Source organism: Balaenoptera musculus, chromosome 2 (assembly GCF_009873245.2).
Source record: "Balaenoptera musculus isolate JJ_BM4_2016_0621 chromosome 2, mBalMus1.pri.v3, whole genome shotgun sequence".
In the NCBI taxonomy this organism is placed as follows: Eukaryota; Metazoa; Chordata; class Mammalia; order Artiodactyla; family Balaenopteridae; genus Balaenoptera; species Balaenoptera musculus.
The window spans coordinates 23,966,046-23,979,068 of NC_045786.1; the positions used below are offsets into that span (position 1 = coordinate 23,966,046).

At 37.7% G+C, this 13,023-nt stretch overlaps 1 protein-coding gene across 2 annotated transcripts in view; it reads left to right on the forward strand.

Moving 5' to 3' along the window:
• The window catches only part of KIN (Kin17 DNA and RNA binding protein), a 36,340-nt gene extending 24,964 nt beyond the window's left edge, over positions 1-11,376 (forward strand). For both annotated transcript variants that reach the window (XM_036844015.1, XM_036844016.1), the window contains exons 10-13: positions 4,403-4,471; positions 5,591-5,690; positions 7,158-7,258; positions 10,765-11,376. In XM_036844015.1, coding sequence (XP_036699910.1) covers positions 4,403-4,471; positions 5,591-5,690; positions 7,158-7,258; positions 10,765-10,827 — 333 coding nt within the window. In that variant the 3' untranslated portion in view covers positions 10,828-11,376. The remainder of the gene's footprint in view (positions 1-4,402; positions 4,472-5,590; positions 5,691-7,157; positions 7,259-10,764) is intronic.
• Positions 11,377-13,023: the final 1,647 nt, after the last annotated feature.

The following is a 13,023-nucleotide window of genomic DNA, read 5'->3' on the forward strand; positions in this document are numbered from 1 at the left end:
GGTGTGTTACTTTCTGCTTTATAACAAAGTGAATCAGCTATACATATACATATATCCCCATATCTCTTCCCTCTTGCGTCTCCCTCCCTATCCCACCCCTCTAGGTGGTCACAAAGCACCGAGCTGATCTCCCTGTGCCATGTGGCTGCTTCCCACTAGCTATCGATTTTACGTTTGGTAGTGTATATATGTCCATGCCACTCTCTCACTTTGTCCCAGCTTACCCTTCCCCCTCCCCATGTCCCTAAGTCCATTCTCTAGTAGGTCTGTGTCTTTATTCCCATCCTGCCCCTAGGTTCTTCATAACCATTTTTTTTTTTTTTTAGATTCCATATATATGTGTTAGCATACGGTATTTGTTTTTCTCTTTCTGACTTACTTCACTCTAGGTCCATCCACCTCACTACAAATAACTCAATTTCGTTTCTTTTTATGGCTGAGTAATATTCGATTGTATATAAGTGCCACATCTTCTCTATCCATTCATCTGTCAATGGACACTTAGGTTGCTTCCATGTCCTGGCTATTGTAAATAGAGCTGCAATGAACATTGTGGTACATGACTCTTTTTGAATTATGGTTTTCTCAGGGTATATGCCCAGTAGTGGGATTGCTGGGTCATATGGTAGTTCTATTTTTAGTTTTTTAAGGAACCTCCATACTGTTCTCCATAGTGTCTGTATCAACTTACATTCCCACCAACAGTGCAAGAGGGTTCCCTTTTCTAAAAACAGGTTTTAATTATATACGTTCAAGGAAAGATTTGTTTTTTATTATTGCTTCTTCTTTCTTTTCTTCATTTTTTCTTAATCTAATTTACTAAAGTCTTTAAAAAAATTTTTTTATTGAAGGAAAGACTCTTTAAATTCTGTAGTGCTTTCCAGTTTTCAAAAGTTTCACACACATGATTTCATGTAAGCCTGTAATAACTATTTTTCCCCTCATCCCTTTATTGCCCCTCTCCACTTCCCTATCCCCATTGGTAACCACTAATTTGTTCTCTATATTTGTGAGTCTGCTTCTTTTTTGTTTTATTCACTAGTTTGTTGTATTTTTTAGATTCCACATATAAACGATATCATAGTTTTTGTCTTTCTCTGACTTATTTCACTTTATTTCTTGTTCTTTTAAGATAACAATTGCATAATAATTTTTAAACATTTCAGTACTTTAAATATGTTTTATTCATTGCTGCTCGATTTTGAACTTACTGGAATATGAAGTTTTCATAAAACCTTCAGGGTATCTTAGTTATCCTTAAAGAAGCTGGCTTGATCAATAACACGAGAGTGAAAAGTAATTATTTGGGTAATTTCTGATTTGAAAATTTCTGATTTATTACTATTATTAATAATAATCTGGAAGATCAAAAAGCATAAAGTTCTAATTTAAATCTTCATAGTTATTCCCTCACTAGCTTAAAAATAATTTTGTTTCCATGTCTTAGTTTATGTCCTTTTACAGTGGGAAACATTTGCCTGGTGATCACATGAAAGATCATGAAATAAGTTATGTAAAATGAAAATCCTTGCTGTATTAAATAGAAAATAAGTACTTCATAAACCAGCCAGAGAAAGACAAATATCACATGATATCGCTTATATGTGGAATCTAAAAAAAAAAAAAAGATACAAATGAGCTTCTTTACAAAACAGAAATAGACCCACTGACATGGAAAACAAACTTATGGTTACCAAAGGGGAAAGGAAGGGGGTAGGGAGGGGGTAAATTAGGAGTTTGGGATTATCAGTTACACACTATTACGTATAAAACAGATAACCAACAAGGACCTACTGTATAGCACAGGGAACTATACTCAATATTTTTTAATAACCTATAAGGGAAAAGAGTCTGAAAAAGAATAGATATACATATAACTGAATCACTGTGGTGTACACCTGAAACTAACATAACATTGTAAATCAACTATACTTCAATTTAAAAAAATATATATTAAAAAAAAGTGCTTCATATGAATTATTTCAGGTGATTCTCGTATCAGCCCTACAAGGTAATTACTGTTATTATTCCCTTTTTATAGGTGAGAAAACTGAGGTATAGATTATTTGAGTAATTCCCCCAAGGCCATTTAGAAAGTGGTGAGCTAGGATTTCCCTGGCAGTCAGATTCACTAGGTTGTACTCTGCCCTGATAAACAGTACTTCCTGGGATGCATTAGTCTCCCTTACTTCCGTCTCTGAGTAGAAGTTTGGGTCAGGATTAGAAAAGGAAGGACCTAGAGAGAGGCAACCATCTATGAATTATTTTGTTTGCTTTCCCTGTCGGAGTAGCTTAGCATTTGATATTAATAGTTTCATATATTGTTTATGAACGTGTAATCAAGAATTTTGCTTAGAGCAGTAGTTCTTAAACAGAGCACAATTCAAAAAAATTTAGACCATTTCTTTCTAAGATATATATGCTTCAGTACTACCACTATCCAGTCTCCTGGGGTGAAATGGCTATTTTCACTAACCGCCTAGGTGATTCTCATGTTTAGAATCACGTTTGTTCAGAACCATTGGTTTAAAGGAAAAAGAAAACAAACCAAAAGCAAAAAAAAAAAAAAAAGCAAAGCATTTTTAGTTAGTCCAAAAGTTCTCTTCCCATTGGCAATACTTTTTTTTTTAAGATTTTTTTTAATGTGGACCATTTTTAAAGTCTTTATTGAACTCCTTACAGTATTGCTTCTGTTTTATGCCCTGGTTTTTTGGCCACAAGGCATGTGGGATCTTACCTCCCCAACCAGGAATTGAACCCGCACCCCCTGCATTGGAAGGCGAAGTCTTTAACCACTGGGCCGCCAGGGAAGTCCCTGCATTGACAATACTTTCAATAAAATTTTATTTTCAGTTTGATAATCTTCTGGTATAGTAAATTATTCAGATTTTCTTCCTAGTTCCTCTTGGAGAATGTTACATTAAAAGTGAAGATCAGCCAACAGGGATCCAATGACTCAGTGTGTGTCTCATTTTGAAATGGGCAGTATGTGTGTTAAAATAACCAGCAGCCCACAGAGATGGATTGGAGAGCTTTAGTTTTTAAACTCAGAAAAGAAAGTTTTGACAGATGTGCTATGAGCAAGTGTCAATAGTACAATGAAGTAATGAATTACGTTTAAATTATAAGTGTGTGTACCCATGAGGGCCTTGAGAAATTTAGCCCAGAAATCAGAGAAGCTGTTGGTATTATATGGCTTCATTGAGAAAGTCTTAATAGAATACTGGCTTAAGAATAAGAACATTCAAGCCTTCTCTTAAACATATTTTTCTGCTGTTAAATATTCTCCCCCAAAGTCCTTACTAGGTTTTTGTTAATGTAATGTTTAGCCTGGCTTATTGAAGTACTTGTGACCATCTAGTACTTCTGCTGTATCCACTTGAAGTAGCAAATACAGAATTGCTGTAGTGAATCTGGAATTAAGTCAGGTGATTTAATTTTCATCGTCAGCCGTTAGCTAATCAAACTCAGGAAAACAATGATAAAGAAGCAAACTCAGAATGCATTAATAAGAAATAAACTCATGGGGCTTCCCTGGTGGCGCAGTGGTTAAGGATCCGCCTGCCAATGCAGGGGACACGGGTTCGATCCCTGGTCCGGGAAGATCCCACATGCCACGGAGCAACTAAGCCCGTGTGCCACAACTAGTGAAGCCAGCGAGCCACAACTAGTGAAGCCAGCGCGCCTAGAGCCCGTGCTCTGCAACAAGAGAAGCCACCACAATGAGAAGCCCGCGCGCAGCAACAAAGACCCAATGCAGTCAAAAATAAATCAATAAATAAATTTATAAAAAAAAAAAAAAAGAAAAAGAAATAAACTCAGATTTCTCTCCCGTTGAGAACTAGATGCTCAGCAGAGCGATGCTTTCAGCTGGAGCTGGTCTGGAGGAGTCCAGTCTTATCAAAAAGCCAGAGCAACATCGTGAGAAAAGAGCATTGTGGAAAGTGCTGTGCTTTCGCTCGAAGCCTCCGTTTCTTGCAGTTCCCAGTGAGACTCTTGCTCTCTGAGTTTTTTTGTCAGCGGTGAACGTCAACATAAAACATCCTTGGCATTTTTTCTTCCTTGAATGGAGAGAAAGAAAGAAGCTGTCTATGAAAGACCTGGATTAATAGAGTTGAGATTGGTGGATGAAAGTCTTAGATTTCTGGAAACCTTCACTATGGAAATCAGCCATGAGATATGCGTTTTTTTCCTCTTGGTAACCAACTGTGTTGAATAAAAAGAGACAACTAAGGAAATGATCTGCCATCGTTGGGAAGGCCTCCAACTCCAGAATGTCTTATTTAGCAAAGCAGTTAACATTTTACTATGATTTTTGGTGGAAATGTTTAAAATGAAGGATCAAAAGAGGAAAGATAATTTATATCATTCCTTCCATCTTTATTTTTTTCTTATTTTCCAGGAAATTGTAGTGAAAATTATAACCAAAAAACTTGGAGAGAAATATCATAAGAAAAAGGGGATTGTTAAGGTAAGAACATGAAGTTATGACGGAATTTGGGGAAGGAGCTGGCGTGTGGCTGAGTGAAGCCATTTTGATATTCCTTAAAAATCAAGTCCTAGTAACAGAAGCAGTGTGTCTAAGGTTCTTGCTGGTTCCATGAAAGGAAGGCTGACTTCACAATGGTTGGAGAAATTTTTCATTTCCAGCCATAGTTTATACTTAATTTAGGTCCACTTTCTTACTAGAGCAAATGGTATGTATGAAATCCCACTTAAAAAAATGCAGTGAGCGCACCTTGCTAGTAAGTAAGGTACATTCCCTTTGTTAATGACGGGCAATGTGATAGTGCCCCAGAGTTCCAAGGAGGACTTCCTTGTGGTTTGCCTGAGAGACTTATCTTTTGATTGCTCTAGGATTTTAAAATTTAAAAATCAATGCTCCAGTCTTTTTCTTTCTTTCTTTCTTTTTTTTTTTTTTTAAAGAATTTTATTTATTTATGGCTGTGTTGGGTCTTCGTTTCTGTGCGAGGGCTCTCTCTAATTGCGGCAAGTGGGGGCCACTCTTCATCGCGGTGCGTGGGCCTCTCACTATCACGGCCTCTCTTGTTGCGGAGCACAGGCTCCAGACGCGCAGGCTCAGTAATTGTGGCTCACGGGCCGAGTTGCTCCGCGGCATGTGGGATCTTCCCAGACCAGGGCTCGAACCCGTGTCCCCTGCATTGGCAGGCAGATTCTCAACCACTGCGCCACCAGGGAAGTCCCAGTCTTTTTCTTTCTTTTGCTTTTCCTAAGTATAGTTTCATGCTAGCACCCAGCCTTGTGCGTGTATAAGTTGCCCTCCTACTGTACTTGAAATGACACAGAATTATCCCTCTCATTGTATTTCTTAAAGTCTTATTCTAAGATCACCAGCCTTTTCTTTCCAGATGAAAACCTTAACTAAGCTTTGAATTGAATTCTTTAAGAACCATAGCCTGAGGTCATATATGGCATCTAGAAAATAAACTCCATTGATACAAGGAGTTACTCTTAAAACAAGTTACTCTTACCTTTTGGTTAGAATTTCATTGTTTACATTTATTTCTGTCCTTTGGACTTTGTGTTCACATCTCTCTTCTGTTATAAAAGTGTTGGTTTTACATGGCAGGAAGTAATTGACAATTACACAGCTGTCGTGAAGATGATTGATTCTGGAGACAAGCTGAAACTTGACCAGACTCATTTAGAAACAGTAATTCCAGCACCAGGTAAATCTTTTTGCAGACCATTTAATATACCATCGAAATAAGTGATTCCATTCTTAAAACCTTAGTTTTTGACGTTACTTGATAGTTCTGGGTATGAGTTTCCTTTTTAGAAACATGTAATTGCCAGTATAACTGATCCCAGTTTGACTTGGTGAGGTGGTAGTTTACCAGTCCTCTGAGAAAGCTATTTTGTGGCATAAATAAATTTTCCCTTTCTAGAATCTTTGTTTTCTTTCCAGAAGCAAATCACAGACATATCTGGATAAAATCAATCATATTAGGATTATTATTAATATACTTGTTTAGCTATTTGAGATGGTAGAGTAAAAGTCAGTATTATTTTGCATTTTCTTTTCCTTAATTGTCTTACACATATCTAGTATAAATGCTTCTGTAGTTAGGTTGTTTGCCTCTGACCCAGACTCTTCATGGTGGTATCATTGCTGGCACAGTGATAATGTTAGTCTCTAGTCTCCTGTATTCTTTCTCCCTAAAATAAAATTCATTTTATGGATTAGAAATTGTGGACTTTTTTTTCAGCTTCAGTAAGATGTAATTGACATAAACTGCATCTGTATAAAGTATATAATTTGATGTTTTCAACACATGCATACTCCCGTGAAAACCATCCTTACAATCAAGTTAGCAAATGTGTCCATCACCCCCCAAAGTTTCCTCTGTTTCCTTTATAATCCTTCGCTCCCTGCTCTGTCTCCCGTGTCCCCCACGCAACCACCAATCTGCTTTCTGTGACTATAGATTAGCTCATATTTTCCTACAATTTTATATAAATAAAATCATACCACGTGTCCTGTGTCTCTGTCTGGCTTCTTTCACTAAGTGCATCATTTTGGATTCATTCACATTGTTGTGTGCATCTATACTTTATTCCTTTTTATTGCCAAGTATTTCATTATGTGGATGTTCCAGTTTCTTTATCCAGTCAGTTACTGATGGACATTGGGGCTGTTTACAGCTCTTGGCCATTACAAACGAAACTGCTATATGAACATTCACATACAGATCTTTGTATGGATATATGATTTCTGTTGAGAAAATTCTTAGAGATAGAATGGCTCAACCAAATAGCAGGCATATATTTACGCTTTTATGAAACTAGCAACCATCTTATGATTTTAAAAAGAGAGAAATTAAAAGTAAGCTGAATTTTTTCTGATTACTTCTGGGCTCTGGGCATCTCCTCCAAGAACCTTATACTCCTTGGTATAAAATTAAAACATCTCTTGACAAATAAGTAGAAAAAATGATGAGTCTTGTAATGTTATAGTAATCAAAGTATCTACAAACTGTACTTTAGAATCATACAGATATTAAATGATTAAGAACTTCTAAGAGAATAGTTTTGTTTTCTACTACGTTGATTCAGTGTAATTGCATTTGGCTGTAAGAAAGTAGAAGAAAGTGGCCATTTTCTTTTTATTAAGTGTTAACCCTTTTCTGTTATAGGAAAAAGAATTCTCGTTTTAAATGGAGGCTACAGAGGAAATGAAGGTACCCTAGAATCCATCAATGAGAAGACTTTTTCAGCTACTATAGTCATTGAAACCGTAAGTATAGTTTACACAAAGACAGAAATTTCAAAATGCTTTTAAAATGTGCTATGGTTTTTTTTATTGGATTGGTGTTTTAAGTTTGGGTTTTCTGTTTGCCTTCTCTCCTATTTGGAAATCTGTAAGCTTATTTTCTCTAATGACTGACATTACTAAAGCATTTTATTTTCTGATTACAAAAGAAATTCCTTATGTGTCTTAATCTGTTCAGGCTGCTATAACAAAATACCATAGACTGGGGTGGCTTTAGAAACAACAGAAATTTACTTCTCACATTTGTGGAGGCTGGAAGTCCAAGATCAAGGCCCAGGCAGATTCGGTGTCTGCTGAAGGCCTGTTTCCTGGTTAATGTGTCCTCACATGGTGGGAGGGGAAAGGGAGCTCTCTGGGATCCCTTTTTAAGGGCACTAATCCATTCTCAAGGGCTCTGCCCTCATGACCTAATCACTTCCCAAAGACCCCACCTCCTAATACCATCACGTTTTGAATGTATTGAATGAATTTTGACAGGGACACAAACATTCAGTCTCTAGCAGCTCTCTTGTATAAAAGCTGAAAAATACAATTTAATATAAATAATTTTTAAAATTGCCCCTAAACCTCCAGGCAAATGATAACCTCCATTAATATTTTGGTCTGTTTTTTTCAGTCTTTGTATTTTATAAAATTGTATATATTACACATAGTTTTGTATCCCAGTTTTTTTCCCCCACATCTAACATAAAATTCAATCTGCCGTAGTAGTGTGATTAGTGGGGAATGTATAGTCAGAGTTAATGGGGGAAAAGCCACAGAGTTCAATAATATTTTTTAATGTCCTTCTTTCTTTCATAAAGGATTTAAGGTAGGAGAGATCAATAAAGTAATTAATTTTAAGAAATCTGACATTTAAGTAAAATTGCTCGTTGACTTAGAACTGATGGTCCCCTGACAGGTCTGCGCATGAGGCTGAGTGAGACCTGAGCTGTCTTCAGAAGGAAGGGTCTGAAACATGTTTTTTCCTAACTGCCTGATTCTTTTTAGATCCCTGCGCTACTGCACCGTGTATCTTTATCTCTAAACGAGAGGCTTTTTCATCTCCAGTACAGGAAGTTTTAGTGTTTGGGGGAATAATCAACTTCCTGAAGAGTCTGATGAAAGTTTTGGGCTCTCTGCAAGAAACTGCACATAAACTGCCAAATTTTATGTGTTCCCTTTAAGGAGTTGTTAGGTCCCCTGAGCCCACCTATGAACTGGTTTGAGAATATGTGTTTCAGGAAAGCTTTCTAGAAAAACCATTTAGGTTCTTATTTGAAAGAAATCACATTTCAGTAAATTAAGCATTTTTTCCCTGTCCTTGAAAATACTAACCTAATCACCAACTAACATAAACTCTAAGGGGAAAAAAAGGAACAGGGAATGTCACCTGTCAGTAGGGAATTTATTAATCTGACTACATGAACAGATTGAAGCTCTTTTTTAAATCAGTTTTTTTTTTTTCCTGATTCAATCAGCATAAGATCGTGGAAACTCTCATATTTCCTTGGCAGGTTGAATCTCCTCCACTTTCTAGTTTCCTAATACTATCCAACTTAGATCTCGCTTCACGTTTTCCTCTAAGGGAAACAGAACGACTCAGTACTGTTGAGGATATTCTAGGTTCCATCCACACCTTTGGTTTCCAGTCTGTATGATTTTCGAGAGCTGCTTTCTTCCCGGCCTTGCTGTGAACCCATAGCTCCATCTTCCCCTCTAATGCTTTCATTGCTCTCAGAGCCGGACCGAGATAGAACCTCGGAGGTGATCGCAGGGAAAGCCTTTCTGGTTGATTGCAAAGCAGTGTGTACTCTTGGGAGAGGAAACCCACATGCAAATTTTTTGTTTTTTTCTTCTTTTGCAGCCTGCCTCCATTAAAAATATCTGTGTTGGTTTGTGCATGTCGGTCAGCTTGTCTCTACGTCCGCATGTTTTCTCCAAGTCAATGCCCTGAAAAACATGAACTTTTTGAGTGGTTTCTCCTTTTTTTATTATTTGTGGCATCTTAAATTTTAGTATCAGTATCATAAGATTTGAAATTTACACATTTATTTAGCAGATTTTTTAAATAGCTCACAAATTGTTCAAAACCAGCCCCAGCTTTTTAGCTACTTGCCTAGTTAACCCAAGTCTGGCCCCCTTCTTTATCCCTTGCTTGGCCTTCTTATCACAGAAGTGTGATTCACCTTTGACCTTTAAACTTGATAATGAAAGAGTCAAGCTGGGTCATGCTTTATCTGGGAACTTATTTCCTTTATATGTAATCATTATAGTACATTAAAAGGAAGACATTTTAAAAGCATTTTTTAAAGGAATCTAAGAAATGCTGAAATCTCAGCCCAGGGGTAGAGTCATTGTCATCATTTTATATTTCGCAGTGGAGAGGAGCAACTTTTAAACTTTAACTGAAAGATTTAATAATAAGAGTTAAGAATTACTGAGCTCATATGCATATTATGTTCCAGATGTTATTCTGAGCACTTTATATGTGCTAACTCATTTATATTTCTCAGCAAGCCAGTAATGTAGGTACTGTTACTGTTCCCCACTAGGGGATAATGGGGCACTGAGGGGTTTTGTCACCTGCTGAGGGTGGGGTTTGAACTTGGGGAGTCTGGGTCCAGAGCTCATATTCTTAGCCTCTGTGTTCCCAGGCTGTATCAGCTTTTATGACAGGTATCATCTTTCATTAATCCAGTTTTCTTTCCCCTTTCCCTTTTTGTTGGATATGAAGGGAAGAAGAAAACATATTTCAGGTTAGACTCATTTTCTGCAATAAGACCAGCCTGTCACAGCTAAACTAGACAAATATGTTTGAGTATGAGGATTTGTATTGCTTAAAATAATATTTGTTACTTAAAAAAAAACCCAGCTGATAATGGCACAAACATGATAGACATTAACTTCTCATTTTGAAGTCCAGAACAGGTCTTCTGAATCAGGGAATGGCTCTTTTCTTAGGGGTGATTTGTGAGCCCAGGGTCCTTCTGATTTGTGGCTCTACCACCTTCAGCCGGGGCTTTGACAGCTGCCATGTCTGTGTGCTTCAGGCAGGCCGCGGGGAGCGTGACGGGTTGCCTGTGGAGGGGAGCATGGCCTGGGCCTGGAAGTGGCCCGCGTCACTTCTGTTCCCTTCCTTGGGCCGGAGCTCCATCTCACGGCCATACCTGACCACAGGAGGAGCCAGGAAGTGTGACTTTATCCAGGAAGCAGAGGAGATACTGACCAGCTAGCCAGGCTCTGCCACAGGGTCTAGAGATAACACATGCCACATAGCACTGAAGAAAATATGGCCAGTTCTTGATGAGGATGCCGTAGAATACTTTAGAATACTTTTAAAATTCACAGATGTGTGGAACTGTTAGCTACCTTAATGGTATCTTAGGGATGTGAAAAAGGCAAATTTGGATCCAGAAGTGTGTGTCCTTTTCTTGTCTTGTAAGTACATGTGTGTTCTTAACCTCTTCTTCAATTATTTTAATTTGTAGGGCCCTTTAAAAGGACGCAGAGTTGAAGGAATTCAATACGAAGACATTTCTAAACTTGCCTGAGTTTGAAAACTTGTTAACAGCACATTAAAATCTTAAAGCATCAAATTGGTGTTCACGAAGGCATTACAAGACTCTACTGTGTTAGGGTGTTTCTTTTGTATGAAACAAAAGGATTTATTTAAATATTACTGTATAGTTTAGCTAAACTTATAGAAAAATCTAATTATATCTCATGAAGTATCAAAATTATGTAATTTTGTCTTTGTTATTTTTTTTTCCTTTGTAATATTTCCTTGATGATTTTTTATCTTCATTAAAAGAACATTATTGTGAAGTGTTTTATATAGGACAATTTAGAATCATATCGTTAGAGGAAATCCTTCATATACTCTAAATTTCTATTTTCATCAGTAAAGTAGTAAAGTTGGACTATAAATATAATTGCATTTTAAAGAGTCAAACTATAAATAGAATAGCAGCTTTATTGAGATATAATTCACACACCATACAATTTCACCCATTTAAAGTGGACATTTCAGTGGTTTTTAGAATACTTACAAAGTTGTGCAAGCACCACCACTATCTAATTTGAAACATTTTCATCACCCCCGAAAGTAACCCTGTATCCATAGTCACTCCTAACTCCCCCTCTCTCCCCAGCCCCTGGCAACTACTAATCTACTTTCCATCTCTGTGTATTTGTCTGTTTTGGACATTTCATATAAATGGAATCATACGATATGCGGTCTTTTATGACCAGCTTCTTTCATACAGCACGTTTTCAAGGGTTATCCACGTTGTAGCACGGATCACTATCTCATTCCTTTTCATTGAACAATTATCCATCATATGGGTATACATTTTTAAAAAACTATTCATCAGTTGCTGGATTTGGGTTGTTTCCGCTTTGAGGCAATTATGAATAATGCTGCTGTGAACATTCGTGTACAAGATTTTGTGTGAACGTACGTTTTCAGATCTTAGGACTGGAGTCAGAGTCATACTGTAACTTACTCATGTTATACCATGTTTAACATTTGAAGAGCTGCCAGGCTGTGTTCCAAAGTGGCCACACCATTTTACAATCCCACCAGCAATGGTGAGCTATCCATTTTTAAATAAGTAGGGCAGCATATTATGAAGGGATACAAAAGACAGGAAACCCACCTCACAGTTGCTTATGGAAAAAAAAAAAAAAAAGGAAGTTTATAGTTCATATAACTGCGAAGGAGCAGACCCTCGATTCAAGTGAGATTCAGGGTGCAAGCAGTCCAGATTCAGGGCTGGGTCCCTGTCATCTCTGGCTTCTGTGTTGGGTTCATTCGCAGGTACTTTTCAAAACAGCAAGATGACTGCCAGCGTCTCCAGCCTCCAGGTTTACATCTTACCCTTCTGTCACAGTTCCAGCAAAAAACCTGGGATTGAGTCTTATGGATCCACACCGGGACAGATCATTCCAAGTAAAAGGATTGGAGTACTACCGACTGGCCAGACTTGGATTGTATTCCAACCCATGGGCCATCCCTCTTGAACCCCACCCTTAGGGGAGGGGTGATAAATCTATTATCAGAAGGCGGGAGAATACTTGCTGGTGAACAGAGACAGAGGAGGCAGCGAAAGAAATAGTAATAGGATGATGTCAGTAGCTTTACAGAAAATGTTCTGGGATGAATTAAAGCGTTTCTGAAATAGCTGGACAGCATCGTACTGGGGAAAGGAGCTGGGTTTTGGAGTTGGGCGGACTTTAGGTTGAATTTTGGCTGTTCTATTCACTAGCTAAGTCATCTCAGGAAAGTTAATGTTCTTGAATTTCAATGCTTTTAATGTATAAATTGTCAAAAATAGTGTGTCCCGGCAGGGTTGTTCTGAGAACTACAGAAAATGCATATGGGGTGTCAGACGTAAAGCCCAGCACTTAGTAGGTGTTTGATAAACGGAAGTAAGCAGTAGTGTCAGTAAATGAGGGCGAGCGTTTGTGACCTGAGGAATTTCCATAAGGGCAATGGTTCTCCCTGATTATAGTGGAGAAATGAAACATGACAAATTTCATAGGCCTCCCCCAAATCTGTAAGTTTGGAATCAACTCAGTGGTTTTCTTCTTACAAAACTATGTTTCATCCCTACCGCCCACGTTTAATTCTTTTCTCCAGCATCTTCCTGAAATTATCACAGAATAAAATAAAGTAGCATTATTGAAGGTCAACTTAATTGAAAAAGTCTGAAGCACAAAAATATGGTGCTAGACTGTAGAACCTT